A 19,095-nucleotide genomic window follows, 5' to 3' on the forward strand; every position below is an offset into this window, starting at 1 on the left:
TAGCTTAGGTAAGATATCAACTAATTAGGGCAAGAAACACTTACAAAGTTGAAGATCAAGAAGGAAAATCGGATGATACTTGAGAGGATTTGATGTTCTAGCTTTGAAATTGTGAGAAAAATGAGTAAAATGACTAAGTGTCATATTTATACTCTTTGGAGTTTACGGTCGTAAACTCCATGTTTAGGCCGTAAACTCCAAACTCTTGGAGTTTTGAGACTTTAGTTTTGCACAATAAACCCTAGGGTATCCTCTCTCCAGTTATCTGATACAGTACTAGGCTTTGGAACACTCAAACTGACTTTACACAGCTCCAAAGTTAGCAGAAACTGTTCTGAATTCTATTGAAGTGAATGGTTGCACATAATAGAAATTTCGGGTTGTCACAGAAGGGACAGAGAGTCATCGAACGGCCATAATGAAGTGTGAATCAGGTTGTCGATGATATCAGGAATCAGGTCGATAGTGTTGGAATCAGGCCTGTCGATGCATTAAATGTAATCATGTAAACGAAATTGAATTTAGACTATAAACGATTAAACAAAATCCCAACAACCACCACACTTCCATGGCCGATGATCATCGTATTCAAGGTGATTGTTCGACGGAACCTAGGGAAGTTTCATCTCGACCTGATCCCATATTCTAAAATGACGAATTTCATCTCGACCTAATAATGGGGAAATTTTGTGTTTCCAGTGAAGAAGGATGGTGGTGTAGAGAGTGTTCGATGGATTTGTGAAGAAGGAAGTTTTGTGTTTGCATCCCACATCGCTCATGTTTCCAGTGAAGAAGGAAATTTGGTGTTTGTATCCCACATCGCTGGTGGGAAATAGACGAAGGCACATATATCTTATAAAAGGAGAATTAGTTCCTTCAAAAATTCAAACCCAACTAGTTGGGCTAAGAAAACCCAACCCAACTATATTTTGGGCAAGTTTGCTCCTTTGAGCTGGTGGGTTGAAGTCATTTGGTCCGATTTAGGGCGAATTAGTCCGATTTGGACCGTCTTTGACCGATATTGACCAAGGCCGACTAGCTTACCCGATAACAGCTATTCGTAAGCGGTTGGAGCCCACCAAGCGCCTAGGCGCCGATTAATCAGCCGCCTAGACCGATTTTTACAACCATGATATATATATATATATATATATATATATATATATATGTGTGTGTGTGTGTGTGTGTGTGTGTGTGTGGCATAACGTTATATTGTAACTAGGGGTGCAAACGAGCCAAGATACTCGAGATCGGATCGTTAAAAGCTCGACTCGAAATCGATTTTAAACGAGCCCAAGCCGAGCTCGAGCTTAATATTAAGCTCATTTATTAAACGAGCTCGAGCTCAAGCCTATGTCATTAAGCTTGATTAGGCTCGCGAGCCTAAACGAGCCTTTATATAATATAATTTAATATTATTTATATATATTAAAATAAAAACATATTAGGGGAATTATGGATTTAGGGTATTAGTAAACGAGCTTCTTAACGAGCTCGATCCGAGCTTAAACTTATTTAGACACGTCAAATAAAAAACGAGTCGAGCCCGAGCCCGAGCCGAGCTTGTATAATTCTTTACGAGCTTGAGCCGAGCTTAGTACAAGGAAACTCGAATCGAGCCGAGCTCGAGCTCGAGCCTTATATAAATTAAATGAGCCCGATCCGAGCCTGGCCAGGCTCGGGCTCGGCTCGGCTCGTTTGCACCCCTAATTGTAACTGTTATTGAACTCACTAAGCGTCACCGCTTATCCTTCTCAGTGTTTAATTATTGCAGGTGGTAAGCATCCAATATAGTTATGTACTGTTAGAAGATGTAGAATAGATAATATTATAACTTTTGTATTTAGTGTATAAATTTCGGGGAAGTTATGTAATATTTAAAACATTGTAACAACTTCATTAGTCGGTTTGTATCCAGTCTTTTGTAACAAAACCATATATGTAAAATATGTTTATGAATATGCATGTATCGTGTTTGGAGTAATAATGTTAATTATGAAAGGGGTCTTTCAAGGCGGGACCGGGGGCGGGTGCAACAACTGATTTCGGGAGCGGGGGCGGGGGCAACTATTTTCGCTCTCGTTTGGTCTCATTGACATCCCTAGGTATATTTCTGTTGAGACAGAAACATACCATAGGAAGATAGAATTGTAGAGACGTGCAAGAACTAATTCATAGGTCCAACATCTGTCAAGGAAAACTCATGAATAAGTTGTGAGACTATGTACTGAAGCATAGATGTGGATGAAGTGGGGAGAATAATTTCACCACATAAAGTAATAAGTATGTTGTAGCATCAGTGGTCTGAAGAATAAATAAAGATGCATCTGTGCAACTGTACTGGAATCCAATAATAGTAGCGTACTGAGCAAATCTATGAAACCAAGATCTACGAGCCTATTTGAGACCATAGATAGATCTTCGAAGATGGCACACATGATCTCAAAATATGGATCTTGAAAACTTGGAGGCTGATGTATGTATGTAGTCTCCTGAAGATGGATGTGAATAAATGCATTCTTGACATCTAGTTGATGTATAGGCTAGTCCTGAGATACTACAAGGCTAAGAATAGTATGTATGGTGGCCGGTTTAACAGCCGGAATGAAAGTCTCATCACGATCTATACTTTGTTGTTGATTGTAACTGTTAGCTACAAGGAGTCCTTTGTAGCGCGCGCGCGCGAGAGAGAGAGAGAGAGAGAGAGAGAGAGAGAGAGAGAGAGAGCCATTTGCATGGAATTTGTGGCGAAATAGCCACACAAATCGAAAAATGTCGACCCCAGGTGGTTTTGGTACCAAAATCCAGGTCATATTAAAAATAAGAGCATTATACTCATCATGCATATCTTGATGCCAGTTAGGGTCCTAAATAGCCTGTAAGTATGACGGGGGGATAAGGGAGACAAAAGAGATATGAAGATTTAGGTGTTGTGTGGTTTTGACTATCCCACTGCGAGAAGGAGTATTCATGGAATGTGTAACGTCACACCTTATGATCTGATGAGTCAAACACTTTACACGCTGACCACCAGTGTCAGCGCCAACACCAACACAAAATCTTATCAACGTCAGCATGAAGATAATGATCTTTATGATCTTTATATATTAGGCAGGTATACATATATATAGAATAGATATATGATATGTAATCTTTGTGATTATGATCAGAACTTTACTTAGATAGGTATACATCCCTTAATTAGTGGGATTTCAATTATTGTAACCATATATATTCAACATTAGGGTGAAACCCTAATGTAATGTCTTGGTGACCGTCATTGTAATCTTCGTACTCTTAGTGAAAAGCTTCTTTTTTAGTGAAAGCATCTTTGTGATAACTCGTGTTCTTTGGTTTTCTGTTTAATCTTTTCTTTGTTGGTTTTTTATTTGTTATTCATAGACAAATTTCATTCACTCCCATCCCATGAGGTTCTAGAGTTTTCCTGCTTCAACTTGCAATAAACAACCAACCAGTCCCTGCACTTTTAATCAATTCATTTAATTCCAAAATTATTTCAAATTAATTTCTGGTTAATTCCAAATTAAATATTATTATTTCTTATTAATATATTATTCATATAATATATTAATAAACTATTCATTCCAATTTATTAATCATATAATAAATCAGCAATTCGGCCTCTTCCTCTAAAAGTCATTCTATCCAAATACAAGTTTTGAGGCGAATCTAAAAAGAAATTTGCTTCTAATTCCAAAATATACTAATTTGCTTACTGGCTTAGACACATTAATCCAACAAAATCATCTTCATAAAAATGGTTTTCGCCATTGCTTCAGTCGTCGCAGGCTACGATCGATCATCAGATCTCAAAGCTTTCAAACAAACAAAAAACTCACACACACATAAACAAAAAACCCAACTAAACCCTTCATCTCTATCTATCATTGATCTGTATACAAAGGGATTAATGCCGACACGACCTTTACCGGTAACCGGCGATGAAGGGCTAGATGTTTTTGAGACTATAATTTAAACCCGAACATGAACAAAAACCAATTTTAACTTTTCTTTCCAGCATTGAATTTGAATTGGAAGCTAACCAATAATTTCACCACTCTCGATAAACAACAAAACTAGTAATCCAATCGATTTTTCAAATCAAACATTCAATTTCAACAATATTTATCTCTTATGGCAGTCGACAAACACCAAATCGACATGATCAATCATAAATTTTCAGATAAAAAACATTTATTCATCACCGTTCTTCATCAGAATTTCAATCATATAGTCAATATTCAATAAATCAATCAATTTTCGGTTGTCATTTCAAGAGTTTTGGCGAAAACTCAAATCGAAACACATTAAGATAAAGCAAATGACATTAGAAGGCAACATCAATCGATTAGATGAAACAATAAAACAAGATCTAGGCAAGAAAATCATATAAGATCGAGAAATTAGAAGGCTGGTACACAAAGGTAGACAGAAGTATATGTGTTCGAAGATGCATGATTTGGGTTTTGGGTGGCATTAAACATAGGGATTGGATTTGTCGTCGATTAAAACTTCACATAGTGCAAAGGGATGGAAACAAGATGGGTTGGGAAAGAAAGAAGATGAAGATAAGGGGTTTGACTTTTTCTTTACCGGAGAGAGACTGATGATTAGTCAAGGGTGCTACTATATGTACCCCTTCCCCCCACTCACATAAATCGTCACATCATAGGGGTACACAAAACACTATTACACTCATATGGAGGGTACACGTAGCAATTGGGATACATATAGAATTTCCCTTAGTCAAGGTCTATGTGGCAAATGGATAACCGGGTCACCCATTCATTTTCTCCAAAATGACCAAATCAACCTGCTAAAAACCAATTTGTTCCCTTAAAAAATGCACGAAAAAAAAAACTTTAAGAACTTAATGGGCAAAATCGTAACACATAGAGGGTGTTTGGGATTGTTTTTCAAATGACTTTTTGGCTTTTGGCTTTCCCAAAAAGTTAAAATAACTTTTTGTTAAGAAGAAAATGTTAGTTTTTCAAAAGTCAGGAAATCCTATGTTTTGTGACTTTTAGCCCCTTTAAAGATAAATTACATTCAAAAGTCAAGAAAGTTGACAAACACTTTTTTTTAAAACAACTTTTGACTTTTGTTTTTCAAAAGCTAAAGTCAAAAAGGATTTTTACAAAAGACCTTTGAGGATTAAAAAGTAATCTCAAACATCCCCCATGATATGGTCGTTACGTCATTTTCCCTTTTTCTAATAGTACAATCCTAGTTTTTATTTTTGGATCCGCCATTGCACGCCGAGAGAGAGAGAGAGAGAGAGAGAGAGAGAGAGAGAGAGAGAGAGAGAGAGAGAGAGAGAGAGAGAGAGAGATCATCTTCTCATTCGCTTGTAACGTCTCGTGTCACGCACCACGAGAGAGAGAGAGATTAGGATTATCTTCTTATTCGTGTGTAACATTTTGCGTCACACACCATAAAACGCCACGGCCATGAAGATAAGAATAAGGCCTTCTAGTATACCGACTACGAGAGGCTTCGTTGTTGATGTGACAACGAGAGTGGTTCGTGCACACCACCCCTAAACACCATTATCCTTCGTTTTCGTTATCGGTTGTGGTGGGCAGGACGAAGGAGAACGCCCAATCATTCTCTTCTTCTCTCTCAGACTTCTTCTTCTCTACTCTTCTTTCTTTCTTTTCGTGGTCGTGGAGAGTAGTCAGATTGTTTGGGTGGTTCGTGGTTTCTCATGGTGGCTGACTTGGAAGCTATCCACAACCTTTGATCGTAAAGAGTATTACGGATGACCTAATGTACATCGTCTTGGTGGCAATACCAAGGTTCTAAATAACGTAAGGCGTGACTTGGCGGTAATGTCAAGTTTCAAGCTTTTCCGAGCCTTGGCGAGTCACGACGTTTGTAAGGCGTGACTTAAGGCGGCAATTTACTATATAATTAATATTTTTATATGCATTTTCAACTATTATTCTTTTATATATATATATATATATATATATATATATATATATATATATATATATATATATATATATATATATATATATATATATATATATATATATATGAGTTAAGGCGGCATTTTGGCAAAGCTTAACGGCAGATGCAAGCCTTGAAGTCGTGACGCGCTTTTTAGATAGTTGGGCAATACCATATAGCCACAAACAGGCTTCATGTCTGTAATCTGTATAGTATAACCAAAAACCTGTGAAACATAAATTCAGCTTAATCAAAGCCATTTTTTATTTTATTTTTAATGGAAGGTTTAAATTTGTCCTTTATTGTTATTTTCTGAATTTTTAGGGATCTTATAATGTTATTTATAAATTAAATAAATATATATAGAGTGAGAGATAAAGGAAATGTGTGGCCCACAGGTCTTCTTTATCTGACAGAAGTCTGGAGAAAAGAAAGAAAACTGTAGTAAGAGAGTCCTTTTCTTTGCGTTTCATTTTCAACACTGACACCCACCTCCAGCACCACCTCCTTCACACACACCGATATACCATTTTTACACTCCACAGATTTCCCCACAAATATGTCTTCTATCGATAATTTTGCTGACGTTGAAGTACCAGCTGTTGGAATGGGAGCGCTTCCTGCCCGACGCCGCCGCCGTCGTGGCCGTTCCAGCCGTCGGCGCCGACCTTCTCATGCTTTTAGCAGCGAAGCTGCCACCACTGACGGCGGTAGCAGCTTTGGATTATCTGACTCCGATGCGCAGTCCTCCGCGCGTCTCGATTCATCCGTCGCCGGTGACGAATGTGGGTCTTCTGGAATCTTCTCCTACAATCACAGCCGCATGGAGTCATCATCAGATGAGATTGATTTGGAGAGTGGGGAATTGGAGATGAAGGTGCATTCTTCTATTAAAAACGAGAAACAATGTCGAATTTGCCATCTGAATTTTGAGGTTAGTGACGTTGATCAGGCGGAGGATGAGGATGATGGTGGTGGTGGTTGCGGTGGTGGTGATCCAATTGAGTTGGGGTGTAATTGCAAGGGGGATCTGGGTGCTGCTCACAAACAATGTGCAGAAACTTGGTTCAAAATCAAGGGAAACATGTGAGTTTCACTTATTCTCTCTTACGTACTTCATAAATTCAAGCTTTATACGAAGTTCGTTGTCGATTAAGCATTTTTCTCATCTTTATCTTCATGCATTTCACTTCGAATTTCTTTGTAAATTGCTGTTCCTATGAGATTTGTTGGTTGTCAAAATTTGGGCAAAAAGTGTGTTAATAAGAGTTGTTCAGTTCAACTACCCATTTCTGTTTCCTGGTAAAATCTCAACAAAAATCACACTTCAATTTTGCATTTTGAATTTGAAATTCCCTCTCCTTGTTCCTGAACTTGATGGTAAAAAACGTTGACTTCTTTGGTCAAAATTAATGTTGATGCATTTCATTAGGTTTCAAGATTAATAAATTTGTATTTGGTTTCTCTTTTATGAACATAGGATGCTAAAATCGAATATTTTTACCACAAAAGTCAAAAAGCATCTCTAAATTCGGTATAATGCACAAAATTTATAATCTCTTTTTTGAAATTTTGACTTCAGTTAGAAATTTATAGGGGTGAAATAGCATAGAAATCTTAATTTTCAAAAAGAAATTCACAAAAGTTTTAAGTTTATAAGTTTTGATCATAATGTGCGATCTATATCTAAAGTACAAAGTTCTACCTCAAGATTTCAAGAAATATCGATAAAATTTTGATAAGTAGTTTGGTTTAGCAGGACATCTATGTGTTGGGCATTTAAGTCATTTACATAGACGAGGGGTTGCAATTTTTGTCTCATCCTCCAATGTATGTCATTCACAGTACAAGACTGCAATGTTTTGTTATATCTTGAGAGTGTAACAATTGGGCCTTAAGGTCAAGTTTAATAATGCATAAGAAACCAACATTAAAATAACTAAAACCAACTTTTGGCTTTTAAAACTATTATAATTTGCTCATGCTAATTGCATCGTGTTTGGTAAGATGTGAGATAACCTAACCTCAAACAAACATATTTTTATCAATTTTTCAAGAGTCATATTGACCTACATGTTTTGGTTTTGTTTTCTTTTGTTTTGTTTGTATTTCCAACTTCATATTTCAAGATTCAATAATATAATTTGCATACAAATTTTGTAACTTAGTTGATGGCAAGATATGACTTATCGCTATGTATCGTTTCCTTGCCAATTGGCAACTTTTTGGTGGTATGTAAGTAAGGCTCGGGTCATTTTCATTGTTTCTTTTTTTAATTAAAGGGATTAATAAAGCAAAGACTTAAGTGCTTTTTCCCTTTTCACTTAATAGGCTTAATGGGTTCAGTACTTAAGTACTTAATCTGAACATCAATACATGGATATTTCTTTTTCACTAAAAACATGGATCTAATGTATTAAGACACTAACCCTTTACATATTTGCATTTCTTCTTTTCTCCCCCAACTCCTCTTACGTTAAAATCAATGAGCATTGTAAAAATTGTTTTTCGGGATGCAAGGGCAAAATGGTCATTTAGTCTTAGCTCAAACAGTTTGGTTTATTCAATCTTATGAAAGGAAACAGACCTTATGTATACAACACTTTTCCCATTCATCCACTTTCCATGTACACAACTTATTGGGGACAAGACTTAATTCTTTCAACTTTATGCTTCTAAAAATATTTATGATGAATGTATTATGATGATGATGGTGATGATGCAGGACTTGTGAGATTTGTGGAGCGATTGCACAAAATGTTGGTGGGGATCAGACAAATGAGGCGAGCAATGCAACCGTTGAAACAGAGGTGGTTGAACGATCAGCCACCGGCCCCATGGTGGTGGCTACCGAGCCACGTAACTTCTGGCAGGGTCGCAGAATCATGAATATCTTGTTGGGTTGCATGGTTTTTGCATTTATCATTTCTTGGCTTTTTCACTTTAATGTATTGCCTTAATTCAGATTATTTTATTTAAAAAAAAAAAAAAAAAAAAGTAACAATTGATGTTTCTTAGTGTATGTGTGTATGGAATGAACGTTGGATTACAAAAGTGTACATATACTTGTAAGTTGTAAGCCTGGAATTATATGTTTCATGATCTTTTCGAGTTCAATTATTCTTTATCATATATGTAAAAAATCATTACAAATATCACGTATGCCATAACATTATTGGCTCTGCCGTGGTATTTTTACAAAAAAACAAAATAAATAAATAAATAAACAAGTTGGGCAACACAACAGACAGTTATTTAACTGATTTATATCTCGTATGATGTAATTAATATGTTAGTTAAGGTCTTTCTTGAACAATAATAAAATGCTCCGAGTTTTCTCAAATGCAATAAAGTAAAAGGAAACAGAGAAACATGTATAGTTGTTCAAATTAAGTTCTTAACCCATTAAGATCATTAAATCAAAAATTAACAACCCCTTAAGACTATGATCAATGTTAAATCAAACAGAGGGCAGTAATAAGATCTTCGTTTACTGGCTTTCAGAGCCTTCATTGTTCTTAAAATCAGCAACTGCTTGCTCAAAAGTGCTCCTAACATGCTGACATATCATCATGAGATCTTGGCATGAATCTTTCAATACTTCCTTTGCTGGATCACCTGCAATAGTGGAATAACTATGTAAATAGTGTTCATGATTAAAACTTGGTGAAAGATGCATGTTTTCTGGAAAAGGGTTATAATTGTAATTATATGTACCTGTTGTCTGGACTCTTATGTTTACTTTAGCTTCTGAAGGATGAGGAATACTGTATCCACAGAGTGCAACTCTTGGACTAAAAAACACAAGGCAATAACAACAGTAAATTACACTAAGGCCCTGTTTCTTTTTTTTTTTCCTTTAAGTAATATCTGAATAACTGCAGGTATTTGAGAGCATGTACTTACTCTTGGTTAAGAGTGAATCTAAGAGAGTTTGCTAGTGTATGATCTTCATCATTCAGGGTATGTGTTGAAGCTGATAGATCCTGATATGATCCGTGTTCCATTTTTGGACTAAAAATCTGGAAAGGTTTCAACAAAATTTATGCAAGTGAGAAACAACAATCAGAAATATTTGAAACTTCAGACTTTTTTTCAGGTTTCATACATAGAATGTCATTTTGAACTATAATGGGAAGTTGGAAACGATTGTATTCCATTATTCATATAAAAAATCATGTTCAGTTGTTCAACAATTAGTGAAAACAATCAAGGCAACTTTGGGAACTTTGATTCCATGGGGTTGGAATTGTGTTTGTAACTTCAGTTAAAAGATGGAATTAAAAGAGCCTCAATGAAACACTAAACAACATCAATCCAGGAAATAATCACACAAAATTTGATACGAGTGTATCCAAAGGGAAATGCCCAAATTAGTTGAAACATTATATCGAAGTATCTAACAGTTTGAAAGCATGGTAAAGTAAATATAGATGATAGCGTAGGTTAATGCAAAACACTCCAATTGATCTGGGAAACAGGCTTATCTAGAGATAAGTAGGCAAAATTTGGAGTTGGTGTGCAAAAATAATTACCGATTGATTGAGACATTATATCAAACAGTTTGAAGGCATGGCCAAAGAAAAACGAACAACATATCATGTATAAAATCCTCCGATTGATTTGAGAAGTAGGTAAAGAACATATTACACTTCCAGTCGAAAACTATGCTTACATAATAATCCGTATATGACTTTCTTCTTGAATTCTAGACTAATTGAGATTCTACAACGCCATTAAATTAGGGCAAGAATAACAGAGAAGCGGAATTACCTGAGATTTTCGAAAGTCTGCACACTCTGATAAACCCTAAGTCAGAATTACTAGTAATGAAATTAAAATTTTAAAAGCGTGTAAAGAGGAAGATACATAAAAAGTTCAAAACTGGTCTCCACTTACCATAAAGAAAAAGTAATTCTACTTCCGCCACTAAAGTTTCGTATTTCTAATTTCCATTATGAACTTTCTAACAATTTCAAATTGATCCTATTATTCCCACGACTTTCTACCAAAAATGACGTGAATGGGTGCATAGAGCCATAGATATACGAAATGGATTTGATATGTTAAATACACAAAACAAATCATATAGGATCCTTTTCGCACAAATATAGGTAGGTATAAAAAATCTAATTTAAAAAAGATTCTATTAAAAAACAAAACAAATGTAAAAATGAAAGATATGATTCAAACATGATTCAAACGCTAGCGGTTTGGATTCAAACATACCTGAAACATATCTTTATTTTTACTTTTGTTTTGGTTTTTAATAGATTTTATTTTAGAAAAAATAAATACCATCATATATTTTGTTCTTATTTATATTTTTACTCCTATAAAACATTGATATATGTAATTCATTAATCATCTCTCTTAATTTATTTTTTTGATTTTGATATTTGGCTTAATTAGTAAGAAGATTAAAAAATAAAAATAAAAAAGGATATTTGATTTTTTTTTCCAAGTTATATTTTCTATCCCTATGTCCATACCATATCCTAATTTTTTACCAAATCAACTTTTAGAAGTTATATATTTAACTCTTAATATTTTATAAAGTTGCATTTGTCCTTTTCTTTTAATTTAATTTGCTTTGAAGTTTTTTCTTTGTATATATTTAGTTCCTTACATATTCCAATTCATTCAATTTCTAAGTCCTTTGCCAAATTCTTTTTCTTCCAAAAACATTTGCGAAACAAAACGCCCCCTAAACGTTTTGTAGATTTGCTCATATATATATATATATATATATATATATATATATATATATATATATATATATATATATATATATATATATATATATATATATATATATATATTCTCTTATTTCTCCAACATAGCATTCATTTTCTCAAATATTTTAAACAATAGTTAATAGGAAAAGAAAAACAAGTAGGATCTAACAACATACTTAACACAAAAGATAGCACCTACTATTCAAGAGTTATGGACTAAATAAATACCACCTACCAAAATATTAAGCTAACAAAAATACCATATGTTATCACATTACTTATACACAAGTAAATGCAACACTTTGTGAGCCATTGTTATCTTAATACACATCAAACCACCTACACTATTTAACTACATTATAACAAAGAACATAACCCCATTCTAAACCCTTCCAACAGGTGAAAGAGGTGGAAATGAAGCAAAACTTAATGGATTCAGATCATCTACTTGTTTAGCAATGTATGTTCTTGACTCTGTATCCTGAGTTGATTTCCTGCACTCCACAACCGATATACAGATAGAAAATGCTTGTAAAACAGAAAGAGATGAATTGTATTCAACCGAATATATCCCTTCCTTTAATGGACAAAGACTGAAGAAGCTTCTCTCATTTAAGTTATCTCCCTGTGAAAAAGATGAGAAAAAAAAAATATATGAACACATTGGCATCTAGAAATGAAGGTGGTGTTGATGAAATGTACCTGAAAGAAAAGCTCAAATTGACCACTTTTTGCATTTGATCTTCTCCTAGATTCCACCTGGTTTGTGAGTGTTCTTAATCTGCAACCCAAATCCCAACCACCACAGTCACATGCACCACCAGTGATCCACCGCTCAATTAGCGGTGTAGGCCTTCCTTTACTTGAAACACCATGATTGCCGCCAGGTAGCACCACCGTTGTGTTAAATCCTTCTGATTTCTCTTCTTTATCATCAACCTTTGAAAACTTCACAACAATGGCTGCCAGCTCATCACGTGGTTGGACATTTGATATTTGACCATTTGGTTGACTTTTGTCTACAGGAAACAAAACAAACTCCCGAGTGTTTGAATTTGAATTAGAAACCACACGATTTGAAACCTTCATTCGAGCTATTACATTAGGGACATAATCTTTGTCCTTTTTGCTCTGAGATAACCAACTTCCATTCTTTTTCTTGACCTCATCAATGGTGAAGAATGTATAAATCCAAGTGTTGTTATTTTTACTTAAATCCCTAACTGTTGCTGCAAGGGCGTTGCTATTTTCAACTGCAAATGTGAACATAGGACGCCCATTCTTGATAGCTGTTTGAAAAAGACCTTGCTTTGAATCAGTTATAACTTCGCGACAGTTTCCCGATACTTTCGCGACAGTTTCCCGATGAGTGTTAGTTGCTTTTGATGGAAATAGGGGCTCCAATAACCTTCTTAAAGGACTTGAAGAAGATCGATTTGAGACACATGTATTACCCGTTGTTGATTTTTGAGAAATTGGTGACTTAGAGCTCATTGTAAAGCTAAATCGACGAAGTGGAGACATGCTTCTTTGTTTCCTAGTATCAAGATTTGAAATCTTGGAAGAAAAAGATGATCTTTTTTCTTCAAGAACATGACTTGTTGAAGTACTACTTTGATTTCTTGAAGATTCAGGTTCCATTTGTAAAGTCTTGATGACAACTGAATCTTTTGCACAATTTGTAGGCCTTTCATCACTTCCCACCTCATTTTTTATCTTCATTTTTCCCTTCAAAGATGACAAATTTGTTTGACGATTTCCCATATTCATGGATGATTTAGATTCTGGAATCTTGGGTGGACAAGAATTGTATGTTTTGTGATCTTTTCGCTTGGTTTCTAACGTTTTCTTTTCAGAATCTTTAAAATCTTGAAGCTTTTCAAGATTCCCAGAATTTGATATGTTAAAATGAGATTGTAAAGTTACACGTGGAGCAGGAGAACAGCTTTGACCTATGGTGGATTGGGGAGATGAAGCATCAGTTGAAAATAAAGAAGAAGATACACTACTAGTGGTTGAACATTTGCTACTTTTAATTGTCCCATGTTTAAGATTCTGATATTGCCATTTTTCTAATCTCCCATAATCCAAGACTCCAAAACTTAAAGCTCTATCAGGGGTAGCTTTACCTGACTCAAGGTAACTTGGTAAACTTGATATGTTTCTAACTATTTCATCTTTTGTTCTAAAAGATTGCTTTTGGGTATGAATAGAAGGTGATGATACCAAATTTGATCGGGTCTTCATGGCTTCAGAATGATAGTTGTCATAAGAAAGGCGACGTTTTTCTAATTCAAATCTGTTTCTCAATGTTGTGTCATGACTTTTTCGGGCTGAAATTGGGTCACCCATTTTCTGTGTTAATGTCCACAAAACTTCAAATGGAAGTCAAATCATTTCTGCCATGTCAAAGTCAAACTTTCTGCACCAGATAAAAGATGACAATAAACAAGTTAATCATTTTCAAAATGATATTTGTTTGTTAAACTAGTCAACATTTTCATGATCATTAACCACCTCTAGGTAGCTTTTCTGATGTATTGCTTATAAACTAAGAATAAGGTGATAAAAATATTTTGTTCAACATCTCGTTAGTTGAGTCCAATAGTACAAGTGAAACAAGATTTACTAGAGTGTATCCATTGGTTGTTCTAGATCTCCAAGTTTCATAAAAGAAGCATAGAAACAAAATCTGGAGTATATGGACAAGAAAGGAACTGGAAGTGTGAATATGTGGTCCCAGTTTATATACTACGTTGAAGACAAGGCAATAAAAGTTGCAGAATGTCACATGAAACACATAAACAAGATTCCCTGATGAGTAAAATAAGGGTGATATAAACAGATCAAAATATTTTGAATATATTAACCCTGATTGGGCCAGATAAAAAGGAAACAGTACATGATGAAAGATAAAAAAATAACCTAAAGCACATTCTCTCTTTGCCTTCGGTTTTTTTTTTTTTGTTCTATTGTTTGCTTTCCCTTTTGTAATGATTAAAAACTGCGAGAGACTAGGAGACCTCTCTCTATCTCATACACAAAAATAGTTAAATAGACCTAGATTCAAGATGTGATTCAGAGGCATAAAAAGTGCTCTATAGCAATGATAAAAAGAAAAGGGGGAAAATAAAAAATTGAGAAAATAGTAAACTTTTTTCTTTGCAAAACATGTACTCTCATACACTATTACTTTCTAATGCTCCTGATTAACAGAAAAAAGATCCTCAACTTGTGTTGATTTGGCGACTACAGGTTAAAATGTGGAAATTTTCTTTTTGCTTCAAATCATATTTTCAAGATTTCTCTAGATGCAATCAGAGACCCAGCAAGTAAATCACTTCCGACTAGCTAGAGTGAACAAGAATCATTCATTCATTCATTCATAAAATCAAAAAGCTTCTACGCTGTAAAGAGATTGATACTCAGTGGGGCAATTTGTCGAACACTTACCCGACGTGAGTTGAAAATAGCAATGAATTCTTCCAAGACGAAGAAAATGTATCTGTCGGGGAACCACGCACCACAACACAAAGCTTGACACAGCAACTGAAGAAACCGAGTCAGAAAACTCAAAGAACGCGGATAAAGATTTGACTTTTTGTTGTTCTTTCTTCCAGAACCCAACGGTCCAAAGAAAGAATTTACAGTGAAAAGTAGTGTGGTTGTGTGTGAAAGGTGGAGAGAGTAATTTATGGGGGGGTGAAAGTTGTTGGGGTCACTTGTTTTCTGCAGTATGTCAGATGACCGAATTAGTAGAGAGAGGTGGGGAGACAAGACGCGTTCGATTGGACGGCTGATGGCGGATTAAATATCCAGGCTTATTATTTTCGATTAAAAATGAATCCTTGATTAATAATTACCTTTTCTAGTTTTAGGGGTCTACTTGCTGCACAATGGGCCTAGGCTTTCGAGCAAAGTCACATCCAGCAATGGGCTAAGGTTATGTGTGATTTACATTTTATTGTGTCCGATAAGAATTATCTTTTATTTGGTCCGATAATAGCTATGATAATTCATACAACACTTTTAGCCTTTTATCGAGTTCTAAACCTTTCTTCAATCCATCAAATTTCCACCTCATCATCCTATAATACATATTATTTTCTATTTCCTTTTTTATTTATTTTTTTATGTTTTTAATTTCTATTATTCTAATTTGTTTTATTTTTTTATTTATTTCATATATTTCTAATTCGTTTTATTTTTAATATATGTCATATATTTATAAAAAAAATATATAAATTAATAAAACATAATTTCATTAACTAGAAAATTAAAAATACCATACAAACTTAAAAAAAACATTACAAACTAAAAAAAAAAACATTGAAAAAAAACACACGATAGTTATAATAATTTAAAAAAAACACCGACAAACTATTCTTCGCCCAAATATTTTTTTCTCTATTTGTGTCTTCATCCTCCGTATCACTTCAGCTCGTTTCGATGGTAAATTTTGTTCGTTTGTCGTAAGAATTGTCAAATCCTTCGATATGCGATCTTCTTGGGCTTTTTGACGAAGGAAATCCAAATGATCCCGTTGCAATTAGTATCTTTTATTTGCGATTTCCGTGTGGGCGTCGAATTTTTTTTCATTTCCTCGTGCTCTCGAAGCCGACTTTCATTCTTCTCCGCATGTCGTTGAGCGCGTTTCGCTTTTGTCGCGCCCAATGGGTCGTCGTGGCGGAGAGATTTCCTCGATGTCGTCAAACGCGTCCGGGATCTCATCGGTGTCCGCGTTGAGGTCGATGTTCGTGTGTCCTTCAGAAACGTCAACCGAACCCGAACCACGAGACCTTTTGGATTGTTGTTCCGATGATGGTGGCGTTTTCATCCATTTTGGATCTTTCCTCACTAACTCTCATACTTTTTCATACTCAAATACGTGCCCCATTTGCACGTGATATTCCTCCCTCGCGGCTCTAAACACATCGAAATCATTGGCACCACTTTGACGTTGCGAAGAAAGTTTGTTGTATATGGAATTGAATTTGGTGCACTTCGGGCTAATTTGAGTCCATTTGCCACTAAGCATATCATTATTGCGATACATGTCACCCTTGTTCAAAATTATGCGGAATTTGACGATTACGGCATCCCAAAAAGCAATTCTCTTCATATCGTTCCCCATAGTTGGTTGTTTTGAAGTACCGCACCAAGCCGTCATCAACGCATGCTCTTCCTCTGGTGTCCACCATGTTGGAGGTGCTTCCGTTTCGTCCGTCCCGACAACAACCTCTTTCCCTTTCTTTTTTGGTCTCCCTTTTTTCCCGATGCTCTCTGACTACCACCAGCTTGCGTCTCGACAACGAGTTCTTGTGTGGGTGTGGGTTGTGTGACTTTTTGGCACATGGGACCGAATGTGGTAAAAAGGTTTTGTTGAATGTTTGCATTTTGTTGCATAAATGGCGAGGTAGGGAATTGTAGTGGGGGTGAGGCGGGATTGAAAAATTTGTCGGAATATGGAAATTGTGGTGAGTTTTGGGAGGTTAGAAGGTTCATGTGTCCCTCATATCCCGTAAAACCTAATTGAGTGGATGTGTTGGTCTTTGGAGGAGGGGTATTCGGGTTTTGATCCATAGTGGTTTTTTTTGTTTTGAATGAAATAGAGATAGATATAGAGAAATAGAGATAGATATAGAGGAATAGAAGTGAAATCAAATGAGATATATATATTGATACAGTGAAATTAAATTAAGCAGTAAATTTTTTTTAATTAATTTCACGACCGTAATATTACCATTTTCAACGGATCAAAATTCACAATGGTTAAATTTTATTGCGTTACGACTCGTTACCACGATCACGCCTAATGGCGTAACACGCTTTAACGGGTACCTGGGGCGGTGTTCCCCGTTATGGCGCCGTTAAAGGTGCTTGCCACGTAAGATAACGCGCTTTGCACGTTGCCCACACCCGGCCCTCTAACCTTGAGAAAAAACCCACGCCTCCTTCAACATCTCTTTGCCTCTACCGCTTGTCATTGCTCAAAGAATACCATATCGGGCAACAATCTTCTTCCTCCACCCTTTGGTAGCTATTCTTCCACCTCGTCCACCAGTGTCGGCTCCAACCTCTGCAACTCCGGTAAGTTGCTGCTTCATTTTTTTGCAATTGAAAATTTTGCTTCATTTATGAAATCAGAAAAATTGTTTGAGCCTCCTAAACAAGATTACATATATATGTGAGTAAGACATTAAGCCACTGGTCATAGTATGTCACAAAGGTGAAATTGGTTATGATGTTTTCCTTCAAATTGTGTTTATTTTCTTACCAAAGAGTTACAAGGATCATAAATGATGTGTGTGACATCCCCAAAATCTCGGCCAGAAAAGACCGATTTTCATTTATGTTTTTAAAATAATTTCAGAGTAAATCATTTTGATTTGAAAGAGTTGCGGAATTTGTTCTCAAAAACAAAGTATGATAAAATAAGATTTACCAAAGCATTTCTTAAAGAAATGTATTTTTCATTATATTACAATACTCGGGATGTCATGTTCCGATAAATAGACCAAAAGCATAAACATTTAAATATAGACCTTACAACAGTTATTTACAACAACAGGTCTATAATCCAAAAATAACTTGACAAGTCATCCAACTTATGCTCTGGCGCCACTACCTGTAATACAAAGAAACTGAGTGGATCAGGCTTGGGAGCCTGGTGAGCATATAGGGTTTTCAACCCACAATAAATAATTATATTTAATTCCACCGACCAACGATAACCCAATTACATCCCTAAGACAACTAACATAAGGGACCTAGTCTAAGAATATTTCATCGGGGCGACAACACATGCTTCGGGGGTTCCTCAGCAATATAAGTCAAATAAGGCAACCATGAGGGTGATGGAGTACAACGAATGAACACCCAAGTTCATTAACACCTACAGGTGGCGAGCCTGCTAGTGTTCCACATGACTGTCTAGAAAAGTCTGTGGTCGTCAGCTAAACTCCGCTAGATGACTGAATCAAAACAACAACGAGGCCTCTCATCTGTTTATTACACACCGACTATCTACCCATGTTCTACCCAACATATTAGTAGATAAAAATATACATTTTTATACATAGTTTAAAAACCTGTATAACATGCTTTAATCAATACATATTCCACATAACAGATGAGGCACACACACATAACACGTATTTCATAGAAAATAAATCAGATCCATAAAATAGAAGATAGTGAATATACATTCACACATATAACACAAAATATACACATAACACGTATTTCATATAAAATACTTTATAATTATGCGTTAGAAGAAAGTAACCACACACTCACTTGATCAGAAGATGATCAGACAGCACTACGGCTTGTAGAAGTAGTATTCTTCGGTAGATCTGGAAGATCTTCACAAAAACCG

General features: G+C 35.5%; 3 protein-coding genes across 3 annotated transcripts; 1 reads left to right on the top strand and 2 right to left on the bottom strand.

The window, feature by feature from the left end:
• Positions 1–6,418: 6,418 nt before the first annotated feature.
• On the top strand, positions 6,419–9,093 carry LOC111907238 (uncharacterized). Its single transcript, XM_023903020.3, has 2 exons — positions 6,419–7,062; positions 8,702–9,093. Exons 1-2 carry the CDS (start codon positions 6,536–6,538, stop codon positions 8,934–8,936), a joined length of 762 nt encoding a protein of 253 aa, XP_023758788.1. The 5' UTR covers positions 6,419–6,535; the 3' UTR covers positions 8,937–9,093.
• Positions 9,094–9,356: 263 nt separating this feature from the next.
• On the bottom strand, positions 9,357–10,903 carry LOC111907239 (uncharacterized). Its single transcript, XM_023903021.3, has 4 exons — positions 10,750–10,903; positions 9,883–9,998; positions 9,694–9,770; positions 9,357–9,594 (listed from the first exon to the last, which is right to left on the bottom strand). The coding sequence occupies exons 2-4, from the start codon at positions 9,981–9,983 to the stop codon at positions 9,467–9,469; spliced, it is 306 nt and encodes a 101-aa protein (XP_023758789.1). The 5' UTR covers positions 9,984–9,998; positions 10,750–10,903; the 3' UTR covers positions 9,357–9,466.
• A 987-nt stretch (positions 10,904–11,890) lies between these two features.
• LOC111907240 (uncharacterized) lies at positions 11,891–15,514 on the bottom strand. The gene is made up of 3 exons (XM_023903022.3): positions 15,168–15,514; positions 12,417–14,136; positions 11,891–12,339 (listed from the first exon to the last, which is right to left on the bottom strand). Exons 2-3 carry the CDS (start codon positions 14,064–14,066, stop codon positions 12,097–12,099), a joined length of 1,893 nt encoding a protein of 630 aa, XP_023758790.1. The 5' UTR covers positions 14,067–14,136; positions 15,168–15,514; the 3' UTR covers positions 11,891–12,096.
• Between the last annotated feature and the right edge of the window lie 3,581 nt (positions 15,515–19,095).

Source organism: Lactuca sativa, chromosome 5 (assembly GCF_002870075.4).
Source record: "Lactuca sativa cultivar Salinas chromosome 5, Lsat_Salinas_v11, whole genome shotgun sequence".
NCBI classification, from domain to species: Eukaryota; Viridiplantae; Streptophyta; class Magnoliopsida; order Asterales; family Asteraceae; genus Lactuca; species Lactuca sativa.

Excerpts from the sequence above, each read along its gene's own strand:
- LOC111907239 (XM_023903021.3), bottom strand. The coding sequence starts at position 9,983 with ATGGAACACGGATCATATCAGGATCTATCAGCTTCAACACATACCCTG. Across the intron at positions 9,771-9,882 it reads AGATTCACTCTTAACCAAGA|TCCAAGAGTTGCACTCTGTG; the intron begins GTAAGTACATGC and ends TGTGTTTTTTAG. Across the intron at positions 9,595-9,693 it reads CATAAGAGTCCAGACAACAG|GTGATCCAGCAAAGGAAGTA; the intron begins GTACATATAATT and ends CCACTATTGCAG.
- LOC111907240 (XM_023903022.3), bottom strand. The coding sequence starts at position 14,066 with ATGGGTGACCCAATTTCAGCCCGAAAAAGTCATGACACAACATTGAGA. Across the intron at positions 12,340-12,416 it reads AATTTGAGCTTTTCTTTCAG|GGAGATAACTTAAATGAGAG; the intron begins GTACATTTCATC and ends TCTTTTTCACAG.
- LOC111907238 (XM_023903020.3), top strand. The coding sequence starts at position 6,536 with ATGTCTTCTATCGATAATTTTGCTGACGTTGAAGTACCAGCTGTTGGA. Across the intron at positions 7,063-8,701 it reads TTCAAAATCAAGGGAAACAT|GACTTGTGAGATTTGTGGAG; the intron begins GTGAGTTTCACT and ends GTGATGATGCAG.